This window comes from Euprymna scolopes, chromosome 6, assembly GCF_053919585.1.
Source record: "Euprymna scolopes isolate OS-2025 chromosome 6, ASM5391958v1, whole genome shotgun sequence".
NCBI classification, from domain to species: Eukaryota; Metazoa; Mollusca; class Cephalopoda; order Sepiida; family Sepiolidae; genus Euprymna; species Euprymna scolopes.
This window is the reverse complement of record NC_136487.1, coordinates 158,285,621-158,308,782: the sequence shown is the minus strand read 5'-3', so window position 1 is coordinate 158,308,782 and position 23,162 is coordinate 158,285,621. Positions and strand designations below refer to the sequence as shown.

General features: G+C 30.1%; 2 protein-coding genes across 2 annotated transcripts in view; one reads left to right on the top strand and one right to left on the bottom strand.

Annotated features, from left to right (window-relative positions):
• The window catches only part of LOC145278088 (interstitial collagenase-like), a 295,194-nt gene that overhangs the window by 86,241 nt on the left and 185,791 nt on the right, over positions 1–23,162 (top strand). The gene's annotated exons all lie outside the window — the stretch shown is intronic.
• LOC145277441 (stromelysin-2-like) lies at positions 6,163–22,618 on the bottom strand. The gene is made up of 6 exons (XM_080128801.1): positions 22,469–22,618; positions 21,558–21,643; positions 19,101–19,219; positions 13,852–13,924; positions 13,565–13,704; positions 6,163–6,416 (listed from the first exon to the last, which is right to left on the bottom strand). Exons 1-6 carry the CDS (start codon positions 22,592–22,594, stop codon positions 6,163–6,165), a joined length of 798 nt encoding a protein of 265 aa, XP_079984927.1. The 5' UTR covers positions 22,595–22,618.

Below are 23,162 nucleotides of genomic sequence, written 5' to 3'. Positions count from 1 at the left end.
TAACAATATTATATATAAACCTACAACAATATTATAAATAAACCTATAAACATATTACGGTAAAAATAGCCGTTAAGAAGTCAAAATTGAAGAAAATTTGAACTTGGCAAGCGTAAGTCGACGTAAAGTGTTCTTATATATTTATATACACACACATATCTATGTGTGTGTGTGTGTGTGTGCGGACTTAGCTTTTTTGTATAAGTAATATCTCTTGCAGAGGTCTCTAGTTACTCGTAACTGGCTAACCGAAACATGCTTATGAATGTGTAGCGACATATAATTCTTAAGTAAAACAAATAAAATTATATTTTGCCCTACTTCAGTATTAAGCACGCTTGTATTAACCTCGTTAAAACTTGACTGGTTTCTTCACCTCTGGAAAATAGTAAACTGGAATTATATATATATATATATATATATATATATATATATATATATATATATATATATATATATATATATATATCGCAGTTGTTGCAAAGTCAATTTATTCTAAAACCTATATTATAATAATCAGGTTTCTGATTAATACTTTTTTGTTTCTTTCATCATTCAAAGTAAACAAAAATAATTGAAAACCTCAAATAAGTAATTCTATGAAAAATAAGTTCCGACTGAATTAAAAATATTTCTAAATCGATACATCTTATCTAATAATAATAATAATAATAATAATAATAATAATAATAATAATAATAATAATAATAATAATAATAATAATAATTTCTTTTACCATGAAAATTTTTCTAGAATTTCTGAAAAAAAAACGTTCATTTTCGTTTTAGTTTTTATTGTATCGAGCTTTCGTTTAAAGAATTCGTTTGTTATGACATTTAAACGCTGATTCGAATATAGGGAATCAGAAATAAAGCCCATATAGGCACTCATTCGAAGAAATGTTACCTACAACAGACATTCGCACAACAGCACCAAATATTCCAATTCGCAAAAAAAAAAATTGAATTAAATTAGATAAATTAAAATAATAATAATAATAATAATAATAATAATAATAATAATAATAATAATAATAATAATAATAATAATAATAATAATAATATAATAACAACAACATAATATCACGAAAAGATTTTTCTAATTAAAACCATGGTATTTCAGCATATGAAATAATTGTTCTTAGGAAGACAACGTCACCAAGAGATTCATTTGTGTATAAGTATTTAGGACGCTAAACTTAATTTAATATAACAAGTGACGATAATTGCAGAAAAACTGTAATTTTTATTAAACAAAACATTCGAGGAATTCAATGAAAAAAAAAGCGTTTTTTTGTGTTTTTTTTTAAACAAAAAATTACTTTTTCTTAACTACTTTATTTAATGTACCCAATTTTATAACATTAATAGCAAAAATTATTTTTAAAATTTAAAAGAAAAAAGAATGTTATCATTTTTCTTATAATTCGTCTGCAATTAGCGTCGCATTTTCCTTCTTTTTTGTAATGTTATTTTTGTTATGAATACTACATTTAATAATGTTATTTTTGTTATTTATATTACGTTAAATAATGTTATTTTTTGTTATGAATATACATTAAATAATGTTATTTTTTGTTATGAATATTACATTAAATAATGTTATTTTTTGTTATGAATATTACATTAAATAATGTTATTTTTTGTTATGAATATTACATTAAATAATGTTATTTTTTGTTATGAATATTACATTAAATACTGTTATTTTTTGTTATGAATATTACATTAAATAATGTTATTTTTTGTTATGAATATTACATTAAATAATGTTATTTTTTCTTATGAATATTACATTAAATAATGTTATTTTTTGTTATGAATATTACATTAAATAATGTTATTTTTTCTTATGAATATTACATTAAATAATGTTATTTTTTGTTATGAATATTACATTAAATAATGTTATTTTTTGTTATGAATATTACATTAAATAATGTTATTTTTTGTTATGAATATTACATTAAATAATGTTATTTTTTGTTATGAATATTACATTAAATAATGTTATTTTTTCTTATGAATATTACATTAAATAATGTTATTTTTTGTTATGAATATTACATTAAATAATGTTATTTTTTGTTATGAATATTACATTAAATAATGTTATTTTTTGTTATGAATATTACATTAAATAATGTTATTTTTTGTTATGAATATTACATTAAATAATGTTATTTTTTGTTATGAATATTACATTAAATAATGTTATTTTTTGTTATGAATATTACATTAAATAATGTTATTTTTTGTTATGAATATTACATTAAATAATGTTATTTTTTCTTATGAATATTACATTAAATAATGTTATTTTTTGTTATGAATATTACATTAAAAAATGTTATTTTTTCTTATGAATATTACATTAAATAATGTTATTTTTTCTTATGAATATTACATTAAATAATGTTATTTTTTCTTATGAATATTACATTAAAAAATGTTATTTTTTGTTATGAATATTACATTAAATAATGTTATTTTTTGTTATGAATATTACATTAAATAATGTTATTTTTTGTTATGAATATTACATTAAATAATGTTATTTTTTGTTATGAATATTACATTAAATAATGTTATTTTTTGTTATGAATATTACATTAAATAATGTTATTTTTTGTTATGAATATTACATTAAAAAATGTTATTTTTTCTTATGAATATTACATTAAATAATGTTATTTTTTCTTATGAATATTACATTAAATAATGTTATTTTTTCTTATGAATATTACATTAAAAAATGTTATTTTTTGTTATGAATATTACATTAAATAATGTTATTTTTTGTTATGAATATTACATTAAATAATGTTATTTTTTGTTATGAATAATACATTAAATAATGTTATTTTTTCTAATGAATATTACATTAAATAATGTTATTTTTTGTTATGAATATTACATTAAAAAATGTTATTTTTTCTAATGAGTATTACATTAAATAATGTTATTTTTTGTTATGAATATTACATTAAAAAATGTTATTTTTTCTAATGAGTATTACATTAAATAATGTTATTTTTTCTTATGAATAATACATTAAATAATGTTATTTTTTCTTATGAATATTACATTAAAAAATGTTATTTTTTGTTATGAATATTACATTAAATAATGTTATTTTTTGTTATGAATATTACATTAAATAATGTTAATTTTTGTTATGAATAATACATTAAATAATGTTATTTTTTCTAATGAATATTACATTAAATAATGTTATTTTTTGTTATGAATATTACATTAAATACTGTTATTTTTTGTTATGAATATTACATTAAATAATGTTATTTTTTGTTATGAATATTACATTAAATAATGTTATTTTTTGTTATGAATATTACATTAAATAATGTTATTTTTTCTTATGAATATTACATTAAATAATGTTATTTTTTCTAATGAATATTACATTAAATAATGTTATTTTTTGTTATGAATATTACATTAAATAATGTTATTTTTTGTTATGAATAATACATTATATAACATTATTTTTTGTTATAAATATTACATTAAATACTGTTATTTTTTGTTATGAATATTACATTAAATACTGTTATTTTTTGTTATGAATATTACATTAAATAATGTTATTTTTTGCTATGAATATTACATTAAATACTGTTATTTTTTGTTATGAATATTACATTAAATAATGTTATTTTTTGTTATTAATATTACATTAAATAATGTAGCCGAAAAAATTATTTTTACTTTAATTCCTCGGACATTTCCTACAATTCTTCTGCAATTATCGTCGCTTGTTACATTAAATAAAATTTTAGTGTATCGAAAAATAAACGAATCTATAAATAAGACAGAGTTGTCTCCGTTAGAGCAATAAGTTAATATGCCGAATTGCCAAAAAAAAACAAATAAAAATAAATTGCACAATACAAAAGCAATAATTCCTCCAAACTCTAAACAGTTACCTTCTCATAAAATTACATAACAATACAAAAACTACATATTATTATTAATGTTTTAAAAATACAAATCACTAGCATTAATTACCGGGGAATAATACAAGGGAAATAACTCTGTGGCATAAAATACAATCGTTAGCATTTAATATAAGGGGAAAACTCAACAAAAACCTCTAAAGCGTCTGGTAACGACAAACAAAATACGTAGCTTTTGTTACATCATTTATTTGGGGAAAAATACTAAAAATTGTATTAAATATGAGCAAAAGATAAAACAACAGAAAATATTTAATTGGGAAATCTAAGTGACCAGCACAATCCAATGCCGGCGCTGCTGTTTTAGAGGCGGTTAATCAAAGGTAGATAACTCTCATTAACTTAGACAAAAAAAACATTTTGAAATGAATAGTTTAGAACACTAAATAATGACTTGAACAATGACACAATTTGGAATAAAAAAAAGTCCTCCTCTCCATAAGAGGATACAAAAATAATGATATATCTGAACAATACTATTTTAACAAACTAAATATGAAACAATTTTAAATAATAAAAATAATTTAACTTGTTAATTAACGTAAACAAAACAGATAGTAACTAAACTGATTTGCCAATTTCTATGACCAATTTCATTCAGCATTGTTATTATAAATTGTTTTATATTAAGTAGATTTATATATAAAAATGATCATAAAACATATTGTATTTCAATTTTATATAATTTCTGGTAAATAAAATCATTTTTATTAAATTAAAAAAAAATATCTGTATAAAAACAGTTCTTTTTAAATAGGCAAACATTTATCATTGGCTAATCGAAAACAACTTGTTCATTGTTGGCTATTCGAACAAGCAACTACTTTTTTTATTGGTTAATCGGATTGTATATCTTGTCGCTATTGGCTATGTCATAAGCGTCTCAAATTATTTATTTTTTCTCAGTCAATGTGACTTATATCTCTTAAATAATCTGAAAAAAGCAGCACCCTAATGCCTAGCGTTTGTGTACAACGAAGACATCTTATGAAAAAGAAATTCCACCTACAAGCTAATTGAAAAGTGTGACCAAATTGCTTAACAGGCATATTTCCATCGGGAAAGAATATACGTCTTTATTTATACCTACTACATTCGTATTTGGAGAGAAGACAGCTGTAAGGGATGTTGGAAAAGAAAGTAGAAGAGTTACTGGCTCCGTAGACGGTTTTGTATTCTTTAAGTTTATTTTGTTTTTTCGCCGTTGTTTTGTACGTGTGAAAAAACAAAGGGAGGTAGCTCTAATAAAGTTTGATAGAGATTATCTTCCTTTTACCGTTGAAATTTTAAGTGATGTTGTACAATTTTTGTATTTTCTTCATTATTAGAGGTTCTCATATACTTCTAATCTCTCTATGCTCAGTTTGCTACATAATTTTTCTTTTTTAGTATATGTGTCGCTTATTCAACTCTCAATCCCTGTCAATTATTTTGACCTCGTTCTATAAAGGGAAGTGTGTTCCGTTTTCTGTTTTTCTTTTCTTATCGTACTCCTGGGCAACGGCAACTTGCTTTGCTATTAAAAAATAATTTGTCATTTTAATTCATTTATAACTGGCGAATAGGCGACTTTACTTTTGAAACGACTCTGGTAAGGATATCATTTTTTTTTTACTTTAAATTCGAATTTCAATTGTGACTTATAATAAAGAAACACCTTTCTTTAATTTTGTTTTTGTTTTTTAATATTAGCTTCGGTATAGTTCATTTTGGCATTCTGTATTGCAATATTAAAAATCGCTATCAATAGCGATTCTTTTTCTCTGTTCAAATGTCCAATCATGGATGACGGAACAAGAGCACACTACCCCCGTGAAGTAAATAAAAGGTTCCGCTCAAAAATCCGTTCAAATTCCCTAGTTCGACAGAAACATTCCCGAGTTCGACAAGATTCGCTTGAAGAAAGTCGGGGGTTACATCGACCGAAACGCTGCGAAAATCAAACTTAGAGATGAGAACAGTAGTCCGAAGTATCCAAATAATATGAATCACGAATCCTCATCTGAAAAATCGAGAACTTTTTTTTACTCAATATTCTACTCCATCTTTTTTTTTTAATTTTGAGTCATTTTACCTTTTTAAGCACAACATGTAAGAACATCAAAGTGTTTTCTACTTGAAATCCGAATTTCAGTTGGGACTTATAGTAAAGAAGCATTCAAAAGATTACAAACCTTGCTCTTTTATGGATACAAATCATTGATATTCTTGATGTCAGTTGGTCCAAGTGCTGTCAACCCATTGTACCAAGGTGTCATGATTGAGGTTGTAGTTTGGTCATGTGATAAACCCAATGCGTGGCCAGCTTCATGCAAGCCGGTTGAATGAAGCTTCAAGCCATTGCCTGTTTTATATCGGTAAGTTTCATCGTCGTCGAAATGTATGTCACCCGCAAATTCGTGCAGTGAAGGGTAGAATGCGTGCGCAATAACTCCTCCTGAAATAGAGAAATGTATCAATTATTACACTATAAATCTTGCATGAAGCAACGTTAATTTTTGTATTATTTATATATATATATGTAGTCGAATGGAAAATAATAAGGCAAGCTACCACGTGTAGACATTTAGACGACCTATGTAAAGTATGCCTTCATGAAAAATTTGCTATCCTGTACTTTAAAGAACCCCAAAATCTATTAAACTGTAGACGAGAAATAGCAAACAACTGTGTTCACAAAATAAAACTTACTCCAGGATAGCGATACAAAATAGCTTTAAAACTAACAAAAACAATAGAAATCAAACAAATAAATACATTACATGAACATGAATATACATAAACGATCACATATATATGTATATATATATGTATGTATGTGTGCATGTATGTGTGTACACATATGTATATTTATATATATAAAAAAGAAGGAAAATCGTCTGCCTTAAACCACTAACCTAGTTCTAAAACAGATCCTTTGTTCGATAAAATGCATGCCCATTGGCTGATAGGAAGGGCCGGGGTGGATACTAGACAGCTGATTGGCTAACTAAAATCCTCAACATATATAAAAACGAGAAACAATCACAGAATTCGCGCATAAGCCTGACGAATCCTATAGTGGATGAAACGCCGAATATTCAGTGTAGCTTAATCGCCATATATATTTGATAAATTACTATAAATATATATATATATATATATATATATATATATATATATATATATATATATATATATATATATACTAGCAAAATTACCCATCGTTGACTGGGTTCAAAAACAGCCTACAGAAAATGGACTCTGACTTATGAAAGTATGATAGGTTATGAAAAGGAAGGGTTGTAAAGAGATTGCTTCGAATTTGGGGGTATCAAACCCAAACCAAATATAATGAAAGTAAAAATAAAATAGATAAACCCCATAATTTATTATACCATACCTGCTCACACTGAAACACTTATTACAATATTCTGTGGATCTATATTAAAACACCTTATTAAACTTTGTGACATATTTCCATTCTATGGAGGTCAGGAGGGAACGAACACCTCGTAATTTTATTATGACATATTCCTTAAAACTGAAACATAATTATCAAAGTACACTTATGCAGATGGATATGAAAAGTCTTTATTAAAGTTTGTGCCTATTTCCATTCTAAGGAGGCCAGGCGCGAACGCAGATCCTGCAATTTTATTAGATCATCCCTATTAAAGTTAAAACATACTTATCAAAGTATTCTTATGTATATCTATATGAAAAACCGAATCTTTAAAAGGAGATTTATTGGGATTATGCAAAGCTCAACAAACTGCTCTGGAGTTTACATATATAGAATAAATTCATATATATAAAATAAGAAAACGATAATATAAAAATATATATTAATGCATATAGATTTCTTCGATTATTCAATAAGTATGATACATAAATTAAGGGTGTAGGATAAGTAAAACTCTTTATATCATGTTATTTCGAAACCTAATTCTTTTCATCAGAAGAGGAGAAAGGTTATTAGGTAACATAATAGACGTCGCATCCTTATCATGTTACCTAGCAACTTCTCTCCTTTTCTGATGAGAAGGATTAGGCTTTGAAATGCTATGGTATAAATAGTTTTGCTTTTCCTACACCCCTAATTGATATATCATCCTTATTGACTGAACGAATAAATCTATATGCGGTACTCTTGCATAATTTGACCCGAATTGTCGGGAATTCCCGTCAAGCGTGAATCGGGCGAGACCGGCAAACATCGGTTTAAGCTGAGCGTTTTAACAGACGCAGACTAATTTAAAAACAAATAAACCGGGAAAAAATACAAAATTAAAAATAACAAAGATCTCCTTTAAAGGACTAAAAATATTGGTATTCGTTTTATTTTTATATTTTTGCAAAATATTTATCAACGAAAAGTTTTTTTTTTCTTCAAGAATAAAGTTTTTTTTTGAGGGGGAGTCTTCCACAGAAAATTTTTATATATATATATATATATATATATATATATATATATATATATATATATATATATATATATATATATATATATAAGGAAAATACGTAAAAATATGGTTACGAAAAGCGTAAATTGTTAAAGGAAAAAAATTAGTTGTTTTTCAAGAAAACTTAATATTTTTATTTTATTTATTTTTTTTTTTTTTTTTGTGCATTGCCGGTGGAAGAACTTTCTCGAGATGAGGATATTTCCTTAGGAATCTTTTACTTCAGTCGATTGTTGAACGGCCATCGACGGCAAAGAGGGAGGAAGATAGGGGGTAAAAGGAAATGGAAGGAAGCTCCCCAAGGACCGGGTAGTTTTCGCAAATGTGATTTATGATGGAGACAAAATGATCGTTTCCGAATTTTTGTCTCCATATAAATTCAAGTAAATATGTACTAAGAAGCTCCCGGTTGGTCCCGCATTCTTGCTTGTTTCGCTTTTTTGCTTCCTTCCCACATTCTCCGACGTGGTTTATTGTTACTTTCGTCACAGGGTCTACAAAATGCATACTTATGATTCACTGTCAGGTGGTTAGTGTAATCCTTTTCCTCCTACTTTGTTATAGGCCCTTCCAACAGTCGTATATACGACTGTAGTCCCCGATAGGATATGTTTGTTTATTATTGAAAGGAAGGGTTTCGGCATTGCGATTTGGTACGGTCACAAAAGAACTCCTTGTCGGTGATGTAAATAAAAAGTCGATTTACCGTTTCAACATTTGAACAATGCTCTGCTGAAAGCGATGATTGCCGGTCTCGCACGATCCCTGCTTTACGGGAATTCCTGACAATCCAGGTCCAATTATGCAAGAGTACCCTATATGCATATGCATCAGTATATATTTTTATCTTTTCGTTTTCTTATTTTATTGATACTATTGTATGTATATATATGTATATATATATGTGTGTGTGTGTGTGTGTGCGTGTGTGTGTAATACGTCATATATATAATACGTCATATATATATATATATATATATATATATATATATATATATAATACGTCATATATATAGATAATTCGTCATATATATATATATATATAATACGCTATATATAATACGTCATATATATAATTCGTTTTATATATATATATATATATATATATATATATATATATATATATATATATATATATATATCACGTGCATATCTAAGCTGGCCTAATTATTAACGCTAACTTTCGCGCTTTTTGTCTGGGTCAGTTTGACCTTGCTTTCCAAATTTACACTTTATTTTTTTTTTTTAACCTTAATTTACTTGATTCCTCCAGCCTTGACAGACGTGTTTTAAATATTCTCTCCAGTGCTTTTTCTTTTAATGATTTGGAATTCATTCCATTTGCGCTTTTTTCCAAGGAACTCTGCCTTTTGGATCATTTTCGACCATTTGGAATTTACCCATTGGATTGGAAATTTTAAATTCTACCGTTTTGGATTTTACCATTCTTGGATTTTTACCCTTCACCGGACTATCCATTCATGTGAACTCTTTTTATCATTTTTCTTTTGCCTCCTATTCCCCTTACCTTACCCTTATTTTTAACCAAGTAAGATCTGTGACTTACTTGTAGTTTCATTAAATACTTTTATATGCAAAATCCGATCCTGCATTTTGCTAATTCCTGCCCTGAGAAGGAGAGTATTTCTTCGAAACTCCGCGGATTAAGGACTATCCACTTATCTTGTGCTTCCTTTTTTAAAATTAAATATGTTTTTAACTCTTTTTCAAGATGTTTTTTAACATGTTTTATTAATAATTTGTTCATATATATATATATATATATATATATATATGCACTCATGAGAAAAAAAATTGCCAAGAGTGAAAGAAGGAAGAAATCGGTTTAGCAATATTTTTCCATGAATTTTTGTTAATTTTAACCGAAAATTTCTATTTTGCAGATCATTATTATTATATCATATAATAATAAGTGGAAAAATTAATCCTATAATTGTAAGACCGCATCTGGGCGAGGATATAAAAACTGAATTACAGGATTAAGGCAGTCCAAAATGACTTACAAGCAGATTTTTTTATATTTTAAGAAAAGAAAATATGAAAATATCTCTTTCTGTAGTGAAACTAATTAGTCAAAGGTTCGAAGTCGAACGCTTGGTAAAAGGGAAATCTGGATCTGGTCATCCTAAATTAACTGTTTTGAAAGATCAAAAGAAAACTTATGTTGACCATAGCAAAGAATTCAAAACAGGGGCTGGAAATTCTCTTTCTAGATATACAATATCTGGACGAATGAAAGAAATGGGATTTTCTTCTAAAAGTTTTACAAATAAGCCATTTTTATCTAAGAAAAACATCAATGATAGAAAGAGATTTTCTCGTGTTATCGCAAGAAAGGTACAAACGGGATCAGGAATGTTTCCTGGTTAGAGGAATCAATATTTTGTCTTGTTAGTGATGCTCCTGATGCTCCCGAATCGAAGAACTGGAGAAAGATTTTCGCCAAGTTGCATAAAAATGACATTTAAACATGGGAATGGAAGGATAATGGTATGGGGAACTTTTACTGCAACAGAAGTTGGGGAACTTATTTGATGTGAGAAGTCAATCAATGCAAAGGAATACATTCGAATATTAGAAACAGGACTGTTACCAAGTATCCAGAAGCTGGGGATATCCCTGAACATTATTTTTCAACATGATAATACCCCTTGCACACACTGCTTATGTTACAAAAAATGGTTTTCTGATAATTCAATTGATATGTTATTTTGGCCAGGTCAAAGCAGCGATTTAAACCCAATCGAGAATATTTGGTCCATAATATCTCGTGCCGGAAGAACTTTTGAGAACAATGACAAACTGTGGGAAACTGTGCAAATCGAATGGAATAGCATCTCCTCTTCACAGTGTTTCACTTTGGTTAAGAGCATGTCTAAAAGGATTGATCTTTTAAAGAAATCAAAAGGGAATGCGATTCCATCTGAAGCATTTATTAAAGTAAAAGTCTTGTACTGTGTTTTAGTCTCGTTTAAGTTTCCTTGTTCAACTGTTGTTTGTTCAATATAGCTTTTAGTGCAATAAAATGTATAAAATTTGTTTGGCCCATTTTTGGCGCACGAGTGTGTATATATATATGTGTGTGTGTGTGTGTGTGTGTGTGTGTGTGTGTGTGTGTGTGTTTGTGTGTGTGTGTGTGTGTGTGTGTGTGTGTGTGTGTGTGTGTGTGTGTGTGTGATAAGCACGTTGACACACCGTTTCGGTGTTAGACTACCGAAGTTAAGCGACACTGAGTCTGGTCAGTACTAAATGGATGACTACTTGGCAATACCAATCCCCTGCAACCTGTTTTCCATAAAAGAGACGTTGCAGGCCTTTGCTCTATCGTTATTTTCATAGTAAGTGCTCGGCGAGCATCCATCTATGATCCCCCTTTGCCCAAACATTCACAAAAACACTCATCTAACTACAACGACTATAAACAATTTCCCCCACTCCATATCGGTGTCTAAATCTAAAGACAAAGTCAATAAACAAAGCATCTTTCTTAGAACTGCCCACTTGTGAAACATTGTTCCGCTGTTCTGCTTTTCAGCTGATTACAACATAGTCGTCTTCAAGTTTAATGTAAACAAGCTCCTGTTGAACCGTCCCCGTAAAGTAATTAAATTATACCTAATTTCAACCATTAACGATTAATACACTGACCACCGTACACTCATTAACCCTTATCCTCGAGTGGCCTTCGGGTCTTGATAAGTCGCACCTCTCTTGTGAAAAAAATGTCTTTGAAATAAAAATTGCCTTAGTCATGAACGATTTCTCCTCCACTTGCCGAGGATAGAAAAGGTGAAGTGTGGCATCAGAACAGATACTGCACTGTGATCGTGTATATTTGGCTTATTGTGTCTTGAAAAAAGTACAATTTAAAGTAAGAATACAATAATCTGTAATTTGCAATAATAACAAACTTAGGTATGAAGCCCTTATAAGAATGGAGGAGGGGGTTCGAGGATCTTTCTATTGTCTACGAATCCTGTGATTATTCTTAGTCGGCACCTCTCACCAGAATACCGCATTCACACCGTGAACCGAAGGCCAAGAAATAAGAAAACCATGTTGTTTTTCAAGATTTGAGGCCATGAATAATACGCCAACGCATTTCATTTCCATGCATACGTTGTCACGTTTTAGACACATTTAAGAAAATGAGATCAGCTAAGATGGTGACTGATGTCAGAAATCAAATTATGTCGTCCCATCGACTAAAAGAATACAATTTTACATAAACACATCACATTAGTTGTATTGATTTGAACATTCTTTAACAGAGAATTCGATCATAAGAAAATATCTAACATAGCGCGGCTGCCCGCATGCAAGTGCATGCGAAATGGCGTCACGGGTAAAAGAAAAAAGAAATACAGAATTTTCACTTTAAAAAGGTTAACTTGCAGCCCTGGACAAGAGTATGAAAGTTACCCCATTTTGATGTAGCCTCGTTTTCGATTATCATTATAATAATTTATGACCACTGTCTGACGTGCAATGGTTATTCTTATTAAATTATTTTTAGTCGTGATTATTCTTAGTCGGCACCTCTCACCAGAATACCGCATTCACACTATGATATTATTATACCAACCTTATCACAACTAGAACATATTAAATTATTTTGGTTATAATATATATTGGTATGGAAGTGTATCTTTAAAGCTCTTTAGAAGTTTGCGACATACTCCCATTATATATATCCGGCGTGAACCCAGACTCCACAATATTGTTGTACAATCTTTGAACAGAACTGCTATAACTTTTATATTGGCAAACATATTTTATATTAATAAATTAGACACAAAGTCATGAAAACTGCGTTAAGCGAGATTTTGTTTCACATCCCTTGTTTGTCTTACTCTGTCTAATCTACTTTTTGCTAGAATAATTGTAGTCATCCAAATACCACATTTACACCAGATAACGGTAACATGAAATATCGCTAATCGTTTAAAAATTAATTCTAACGACATCAAATAAAAGATGTATGTTTTTTTTTAATTGCATCTTTGGATGATCCCATATTTAAAAAAAAAGGGGGGTGAACGGTGATAACGTGCGTAGCAACGTGAAATTAACGTATTACCATATAGATAATACTCAGAAAAGGCTATTAATAACATACCAGGTCCATCAAAATCATAGGGGCAAGGGTCGTGTTTTTTGGTCCCAAACGAAATTTCCATCGTAACGTCGCCCGATGTTTCTGTAAAGGTTAATTTCGAAGAAGCAGCCCAGACTGAAAGTGAACCGCCAATCGCATTTCTGTAAAAAAAAAAAAAAAAAAAAAAAACACAATTTCAATTCAAATCACAGATAAACACGGACATATTTTTATGAAGATGTTTTTTTTTAATCTTTCAATCTTATGTTTAAAATGCAAAATATGACAAAATGTTTCAATATATTTACCGTGCATCACTTTCGGTCATGTCATCTGTGAAACTTATATATTTGTACGTGAGGTCTGTCTTGTTCCATCCAGCTAAAAAAAGCAACGAGATATGAAGAGTAAGTTCATAATACATACACACACACACACACAAACACACACATATATATATATATATATATATAGAGAGAGAGAGAGAGAGAGACAGACAGACAGACAGACAGACAGACAGAGACAGAGACAGAGAGACAGAGAGGGAGAAAGAAGGGGAGGTCAACCAATTCATTATTCCTCCGCCCATCCACCCCCACCCACATTTTAGTGTATTTAACCTTTCCTCCCCCCTATTTTTGCTGATGAGGAGACTATGTTTTTAAAGGACAAAACTTTTGTCAAATTATTGCCATTACTTATTGTCAATTTCAATAAAATGAACATCGTTTCTGAAACGATCGTACAATCGAGTTGATTTTGTTTGGTTTTTCCTTTTGAAACTGATTTTTAATTCACAATTATGAATCGTTTTACTCAATATATATATATATATGTAGTAGTGGACAAATGTTTGTTTAAATAGACATTTGGCGATATTATTTAAGGGTGCCGCTCCCATGGGCCGATCGGTAGAACTGCTGACTGTCAACGCGATGGTTCTAGGTTCAATCCTCGGCTTAGGAGATTTGCAAGTCTTGCGGCTCTGATGAGTTGTGATACAACGAAACAGGACTGTCTGTTTATGACTACAAATATATATATATATATACTAGTAAACCTACTCGTAAGATTTGTTTAAATATATTATTTTAATTCATGTTAATAACATATTTATTATTCTAGATTACGTATCTAATAGAGGATAATTTTATTATAATATATGTAGTAGTAAAATCAAAACTATATATATATATATATATATATATATATATATATATATATATATAGAGAGAGAGAGAGAGAGAGAGAGAGAGAGAGAGAGAGAGAGAGTCTGGTTCTCAATGGGAGAATTGAAGAAATTTTTTTAATCACAGAGCGTTAATATCAAGAGGAAGAGTTAAGTTACATTTTAGACTCCAGACATTGAAAGCAGAAAGAGACGGCAAAACTTAAGAAAAGAAACAAAAAACTCTTACTATCTTTAACGTTTATTTTTCTAACTCTACCGTTGTGTTTAACTCCCCTAAACCTTAGTAGATAGCTTCCCCTCTCAACCTTATCATACTTTCTTTCAATGACTTCCCGATCATCTATCTCTACTTTAGTTTTTTGTTTTTGCTTGTTATCACCATTAATCTTTTAAGCAAATTTTCTAACTTTAACTTGATAGCATTTTGAAATTCAAATATTGTCATTTTTAATTCCACCCTTTTTGAAATACAATTGTATTTATTATTATTGCTGTTGTTGTTATTATTATTATTATTATTATTGTTGTTGTTGTTATTGTTGTTGTTGTTATTATTATTATTATTATTATCTATTTTTTATTTTTATTATTATTATTATTATTATTATTATTATAAATCTATATTTCATTTTATACTTAACTCTGATATCCATGGTTATATCGATTTTACTCTTACTTAATGGATCGTCACTTACTTCCATGTTATTTCCATGTTATTTACATACTTATCACTTTGTATATTATATTTTATCTTTTATTTTGGTATTTTAATAATTAATTATTTTTTTTTTTTATTGGTATATTCCAACCGATTTTCTACTTAATAATTAACTTTTATTACTTCTCAAATATTATTCACTTTTATTAACTGACTCTGCTTTTTACTATCCTATTTTCTAAACAAAATTCATTTTATTTTTTCCTGTCCTTATTTACCTATATACTTCATCTGTTTATATTTTTCCAATCATTAAGCTTATTTTCTTAATTTTATTGTAATTATTTTATTTTTTATTATTAATGTTTGTTATTTTCTAGCACTTGTTATCATTACTGGTATTTTTCTTTAATTTTAATTTTAAATATCATTGCAGAAAATATTACTTGTTATAAGCAGGACTGAGGAAAATGTTACTAATAATCTATGCATACGTATTTTTCATGTCTTATTAATTGAAATAGATATATTTTTATATGTGCATATATGTACGCACATGTATATTTGTGTGTATATGCGTCTGTTAGTGTATAAATGCGTACGTGCATGTGTGTGTATATGCTTATATGCAAGTTCTATATATACAGGGTGACCCAAAAAATCGGGCCATAACTCTAATTAAGTAAAATGCTCAGAAAAAAAATTGAATGTCCTCTGTTTTTTGTTTTTTTTTTTGTTCACGCTGTGTGTGTGTGTGTGTGTGTGTGTGTGTGTGTGTGTGTGTGTGTGTGCCCACCCTCTCTTCTTTTAACTAACTTCTTCCCTTTTTAATATATATTTCGTTCAGAACAGATTTATTTTTGCGACAACTTCCCCTCCCCTCTTTCATAGATACGTTCATCCTCTTTTCATATTTTATAACGCTATAACACCACTGAAACTTTTTTTCTTCTTTCTCTTTTCTTTTTTCTTTTCTTTTTCTTTCTTTCTTCTCTTAAGTTTTGCCGTCTCTTTCTGCTTTCAATGTCTAAAGTCTAAAATTCCACTTAACCTTCGTCCCCTTCCTCTTGATATTAACGTTTCAATGTTTTTAATATGCCTTCAATTCTAGTTTGAGGACCAGATTTCTTCAGTGGAGCACAAACTTTATTACGTCGCCTGACGAAGGCTTAAAAAAAATGAACCGTGTATTTTGAAAGATAAATTATTACCAAAACAGAATCTTAATTTGGCGACACTCTGTAAAAAAGGGAAGAGTTTTTTTTTATATCCATGGTAAAAAGTAAGACGGAAGGAAAACATTCAATGGACGTTTTAAAAAAAAAACTTACATAAATAAGGAGGTAGAGTCGGCCGAATAGGTTTCGCCCTAACTTTTCAAATCCAAATCGAAAGGTTTTCTTCTTTTTTTTTCTTTTTTTGTATAGGGAAACGAATTTAAACGGGAGAACGACTTAAATGAAATCAAACTTTCGGAAAGAAAAAATGGAGGAACGACTAAAATAAATCTGTCGTTATGATAATTATACAATGGAGAGGAAACACCTTAGAGACTAATCACGTCCAGACCCAAAAGACAATCCCTTTACTTACAGACGGAAGGTTTCTTTAAACGGATGTGAATATTCTCAAAGACCTTTAGATGAAATAATGAATGAGCGTGACTTAGAATAGAAAATCAGTCACTGCTAAAATTCATTGCATATCGCGGATTTTTAAGCAAATAGTCCGTTATAGCAGAATTATACGTATTAGTCGAAATATTCGGTGGTCGGTAGATTCCATTCCTGATTTTGCTGGGTACATGTTGTTGGACGCGACCATCCAACCTAAGGGTCGTTCTGCCAACGTGGTTGGCATTGCAGCTACATTTAAATTGATAAATGACATTATTCATATGATGGGGGGGGGCGGAACGTCTTTTCGAGAGGATGGCACTAATGGTTTTGTCGAAAACACTACACGTACATTGCAGGCAAAATAGCAATGTTCAACAGCTGAGTTAATCTGTTTGCCGAATTTTTCACTTATTGTCTCTAACCAAGGTAAACGAATGTAAATTGGACATTTGGCCGCCATTTTAGTTTTTATTTAAGAAAATTGTTTATTTCCTTTTTTTATGACGGGGTTAATTACATCAAGAGGATACCCATTAATTAACAAAATATTGGTGATCGGTTTTAGCTCTTCAAAATTTACATTCGATTACCTTAGTTAGGGGCAATAAGTGATAATCTCAGTAATATTTCATCGCTACCTATAGCTTTTGCCGACGCCGTCCCTACTCGCTAAACGATCTTCTGCTTAACAGCCTAAACTGTCTGACTGCTAACTGATTGTCAGTCCCCAGCTTTTCTGTTAGTCTCTCTCTTCCTCTTTCTCTCCTCGTTCATAGTCTGTCTGTCTGTCTGTCTGTCTGTCTCTCTCTCTCTCTCTCTCTCTCTCTCTCTCTCTCTCTCTCTCTCTCTCTCTCTTTCTCCTCTTTTCGTCTCTTCCACTCGATCACCGGTCTCCTCTCTGTTTCCTTCCTTTTTGTTTACATTTTTTGTTCACGGGCAGACGATTTTGGTTATTTCGCGCACAAAATGAATAAGAATAATAAAAAAACTTCTGCATATCAGTACAGCCAGGAAAGCAGCTAGCATGAAAAGAATTCCAAACTAACTGTTCGCGGGGAGAAACTATTAAAATAGAAATCTTTCTGGCATTTAAGGACCTCAACAGTGAAGGCGTGAAGTTTTGTTGCTAAGCAAATTCGTTGGGGATATGTACGTCGAGAGGCACAAGTGCAACGAGTTCATCAGAGCACATTCCATTAAAATATTTATCAAACAGGCACAGAGATGCAACATTGCGGTGCTGGAACATAGGTTAGGGCTTAGTTGACAAAGTGGAGCCTATTAGATTGGAAACTCTTTTTTGGACTCTTTTAGATTTAAAATGTTTTCTTGTCTAAAAGGCGAAGGCTAGTGGTAGATGCACCAGCCTAGACGTGGCAACAATACCTCATGTATAAGCGAATCGTGGCCTTGTAGAGGTACAGGATACTCTCAGGTGTGAGCAGTTTTCTAGCCCGATAGAGAGAATCTACCTTCATTGCAGCAGCCTTAGCATATCCTCAATATATTTGTTCCAGTTCATATTGCCCGTGAATGTTAAGCCGATGAAATTGGAGGAAGAATTCACAGGTAATGTTATTTGTTATGGGTTTCAGTGGTTGGAGAGGCGTCTTGTAATTGTTAAAGAAGGGCAGCTTAGTTTTGCTGGCATTAATGTTACCACCCATCTGCGGCCCCATTCCTCTATGGTCTGGAGGTCATTTTTTAACGATTCTCTCATTTTCTTGAAAACATATATATATATATATATATATATATATATATATATATATATATATATATATATATATATAATATATATTTAATATATATATATTTAATATATATATTTAATATATATATATTAATATATATATATTTAATATATATGTATTTAATATATATATATATATATATAATATATTGTATCATGACAACAGAACAGATACTACACCTCCTTTTAAATTGAGCGTTAAAAGATACATAGTGCAATCATAGAAAAGTTATAGCATTGTTTCGGCACCAGACCGACATGTACTTCATCACCATTATTAATAAATTAGACAAAATATGGTATTTAATGCTATTTGAAAGATTTTACTGGCTTACAATTTGCTGGTTTCTCTACGTCAATATCTTTCATTGCACAACGAGGCTTTAACATGAGTTGTCGGGTTGCTTCATCTGCTTCTCCAGTAATTTCCAGACCAGCAAAATCCTGAAACAACCTTAAAAAGAAAACAAGAAATAGTTATGATTGATTTATTTCGATAGTGTACAAGTGAGAATCAATATAGAAAGATATGTTGGAAAACTCTCCTTATAATAAAACCAGCTCAACAAAAGAGGATCCATTAAGAATGGACTATTTTTAGTATTTGAAAGCACTGACCTAACATACACAATTATCTGCTCGGATTTTAAAATTTACTCCAAAATAATGCATAAGCTGACAAATACAAACACTCCTAGTTGGCCTATTTTTATTTGTTATCGATGCATCATGTTATTATCAATATATCATTAGCTGAAAATATTTCATTCAAACTGCTCAACTTAACGTTCACAGGAAACATGAGCTGAAACAGATACAATGAGAGTATTGCCAAGGCTGCTGCGAAGAAAGTAGGTTCTTTCTATCGTGCTATAAAGCTACTTACGCCTGAAAGTATCCTGTACCTCTACAAGGCCACCATCCGCCCATGTATGGAGTACTACTGTCACATTTGGGCTGGTGCATCTGCTACTAGTCCCTCACTCCTGGACCGGTTTCAAAAGAGAGTCGCCGACCTAATAGATCCTAAACTGTCATCTAAATTTCAACCTATCTACCATCGACAAAATGTTACACCCCTCTGCATGTTCTACATGTATTTTTCTGGTAAATGTTCCCACGAAATACAAGCCCTTGTAACCCTTCGACGTAAATACTCCGACAAACTCGACAAGCAGCAAAATCCCACCCCTACCCAGTAGAAATCCCTAGATGTAAGAAAGCCTTCTACTCTTATAGTTTCTTCCCTTCTAGACTTTGGAACTCCTTTCCGGGTCTCTGATTTCCTAATTGTACTGACATGCAGAAGTTCAAGTGTAATGTGAACAGACATCTCGCTGTTCAATTCCTTACGTAGTATCCCTGCAATTTATGTCCCCGATAGTAGCCCCTACATCAAAGAGTTACTGTGCCTTGTTTGGGGTGAAAATGGGGGGAGAGTAATAATAACAGTGTTTGCTACAATTTATTTTACAAATTTATTTTTCCAGACAAGAAGACTGGTAATATAAAGCACGTTTACATAATCACATAAAATAAATGTAATGAGATTAATCATATTTCATATTATGAATTAACTCTCACTTTATTTATTTTATCTTCTAGTTCGCACATTTCATGACCGATGTTTCTGACAAAAGGGAAGATTGCTGTTTTCTGGGATCGAATTTATTCATATTACATTTATCGTTTGTCAATTTGAAGGGATATGATTTTGGCTTCTTGCACCAAATTGCTTTATGCGATTTCAAAAAATAACATGAGCTGTCTACTTTACAACTAAACTTTTATTTACTTTACTACATGAAATACACTACCCAAAACTTCCCCCCCTCACTCTCTACCTGTGCCAAAGTCTAAACACAAATTCCATGAACAAAGCTTCTTTCTTAGAACTGCCCGCCTATTGAATTCTGTCCTGTTGGCCTGTTTTCCGTCTGACTACAATATGGTCGCTTTCAAGTCCAATGTAGACAAGTTATTTTTGCTCTGCCCCCTTAAATAATCAAATACTACTCAATTTACACACTTTACACAACTAACGATTACTGTGTTGTTGTCATTCATTAACTTTATGCTCGAGTGGTCCACAGATTTTGATAAGTGATGATTCAGTTTTAAAAAAATGAAAAAAATTATGAACACCGTGTAGATACAGCTAGTAACCTATAATATTGTACTTTTTACATCTTTATTGAACAATGTAACAGTCTAATTGGAGTAAACCATAACTGATAATACTTTTAATGTCGAATTTTAGTCTTTTAGACCCTTCTCTATGTCTTTGTCTGCTGGTTATTCAAGAGATCCATTGTTTGTATTCCTTTTTTTTCTACCTAATGCGTGTTAAGGCATCTGTTCTAAAATATATGTTACATTCAACATCTCTACCACTGTATGATTGATAATATAATTAGATTTTAGATTTTACGCTTTTAACGCCAATATTAACCAGTATATCGGTAAAAGCGGGCGCCATTTTGTATGTTGTTTATCGTGGATAATATACACTTTTGGAACATCCTGTTATAACAAAAAAAAATATATTCTCCGGGTCGAGTTTTCATAAAGTTCGGACAATAGAGCGTATTCTCTTTATTCAAAATTATTCAAGGGGCATAACTCGGATATAGTAAAGGGAGATAACTGATTCTAATTCTCTGTTGAAAATACTGGTTTAATATTTTTATACTAGGATGGCATTAAGGAGAGCAGGTTAAAGATATAGGTTATTTGGATCATCCGTAATTATACAAGATTTTAAGGGTATTTAAATTGTTCAAATAACTTACATAATGGCATCTGACTTGCGTTCAGCATAACCAATTGAGAGTTCGTTCACATTATTGCTCAAGTAACCGTATCTACGGAGATATTCCTGTAAGAAAAAACACACACACAATTCAGATTAAAATATCAATGTTTATTAGCGAAAAATACAAAAACCAGTGTGAGACAAAAATAGATACCTGTTTTGGATAAAACCTTTACTTATTTAAAATTCGAACGAAGTAATAATTATCACACAACAAGCTGGGTGACTCGACATTGTCCGGGATTGAATGATGATCAACGAATGTTTCACAATCATATATTTTTATTGTCATCGAGATCGAAATTAGAGAAATCGCCCATTTTTCAATCAAATCAATTCACTGCCTGCTCTAGCTGGGGACACATCACAGTGCACCGGAAAGAAAGCTTAGCATGCCTCTCGCAGTGACTTAGTTCACAATACATTGTAGTTTACATTGCACTGTAGAGAACCTATTATTGTTTTAATAAAATCAAATTTAAAAACCTCGTTTCTGTTAAACTCTAATAGGAAAATAATGAAACTCACAAAATAAAAAAATAAAAAATACTCAGATCAACATTTAAATCGTATGAAGTTGGTGTTTTCTATTTCTACAGAAAGTGTGAATAAGTGAAATAAAGTTTCTGAAGTCTAGACATTGTTTTTATTTCGTAATCCATAACAATGATATTTAAAGCTTTATTATGACAGACTAATATGGATGGTGACAGACCAATAGAGTACGCATCTATAAGAACCAGAAAATACTCCTTGGATATGCTTATCAATCTTTGTCATCACCCTCCCCCTATTCAATGACCCAAACATTAAAACACTCATTAGTGTCTAACTCTACTCCTGTAGAAAGGTGGTTAAACTCCCAGAATATAAAGAAAATCTACTCACGTCAACATTTAACTCGTATGAACTTGGTGTTATTTCCTGTTCAGCGCTGCCAGGAGTTACATATTGCGATGCGGGATTTGCAGCCACCACGGACCAAGTAAGAAGAACCACAAACAGCGTCAACATTTTTCCTTTGTTCCCAGTGCGTTCCAAGAGTGTTTCTTCAATGGAATGATGTCTTGTCACTAAATCTCGCTTCTATTTATATACAGAGTTTTGAATAGACATTCCTGTAGCAGATGGATATTTAAAAGATAATGGCGTCATATCTCCATTTCATCTCCATTTTTCATCAAAAAAGATTTCAACTCATTAAAAGGAAAATTCAGATTTTCAAACTGATTAAAAACTTCAAACTGATAAAAGTTTCATATAAACGAGTTTAGCCATTTTCCTTTTAAGCGTTTTTCTATTTAAATTGAGAGCATTTTATTACTAATTTTATCTTGATGGCTTTAATTGACAATATCGATTAGTTGTATTTTACATTTTAACTTTTGTTGGCTCTCTGTAATTGTAAATTAAAATTGAAAGTAAACTTAGTATAATATGCTTTAATTTCCTAATTATACGAGCATATATGTCATACAGTTCATAATTATATATATATATATAATAAAAATCTTGAAGTTGAAAAAACCTTTTAAACCTTGAGGAAGGTATACAAAATTTTAATTATTCGACAAGGAGTACA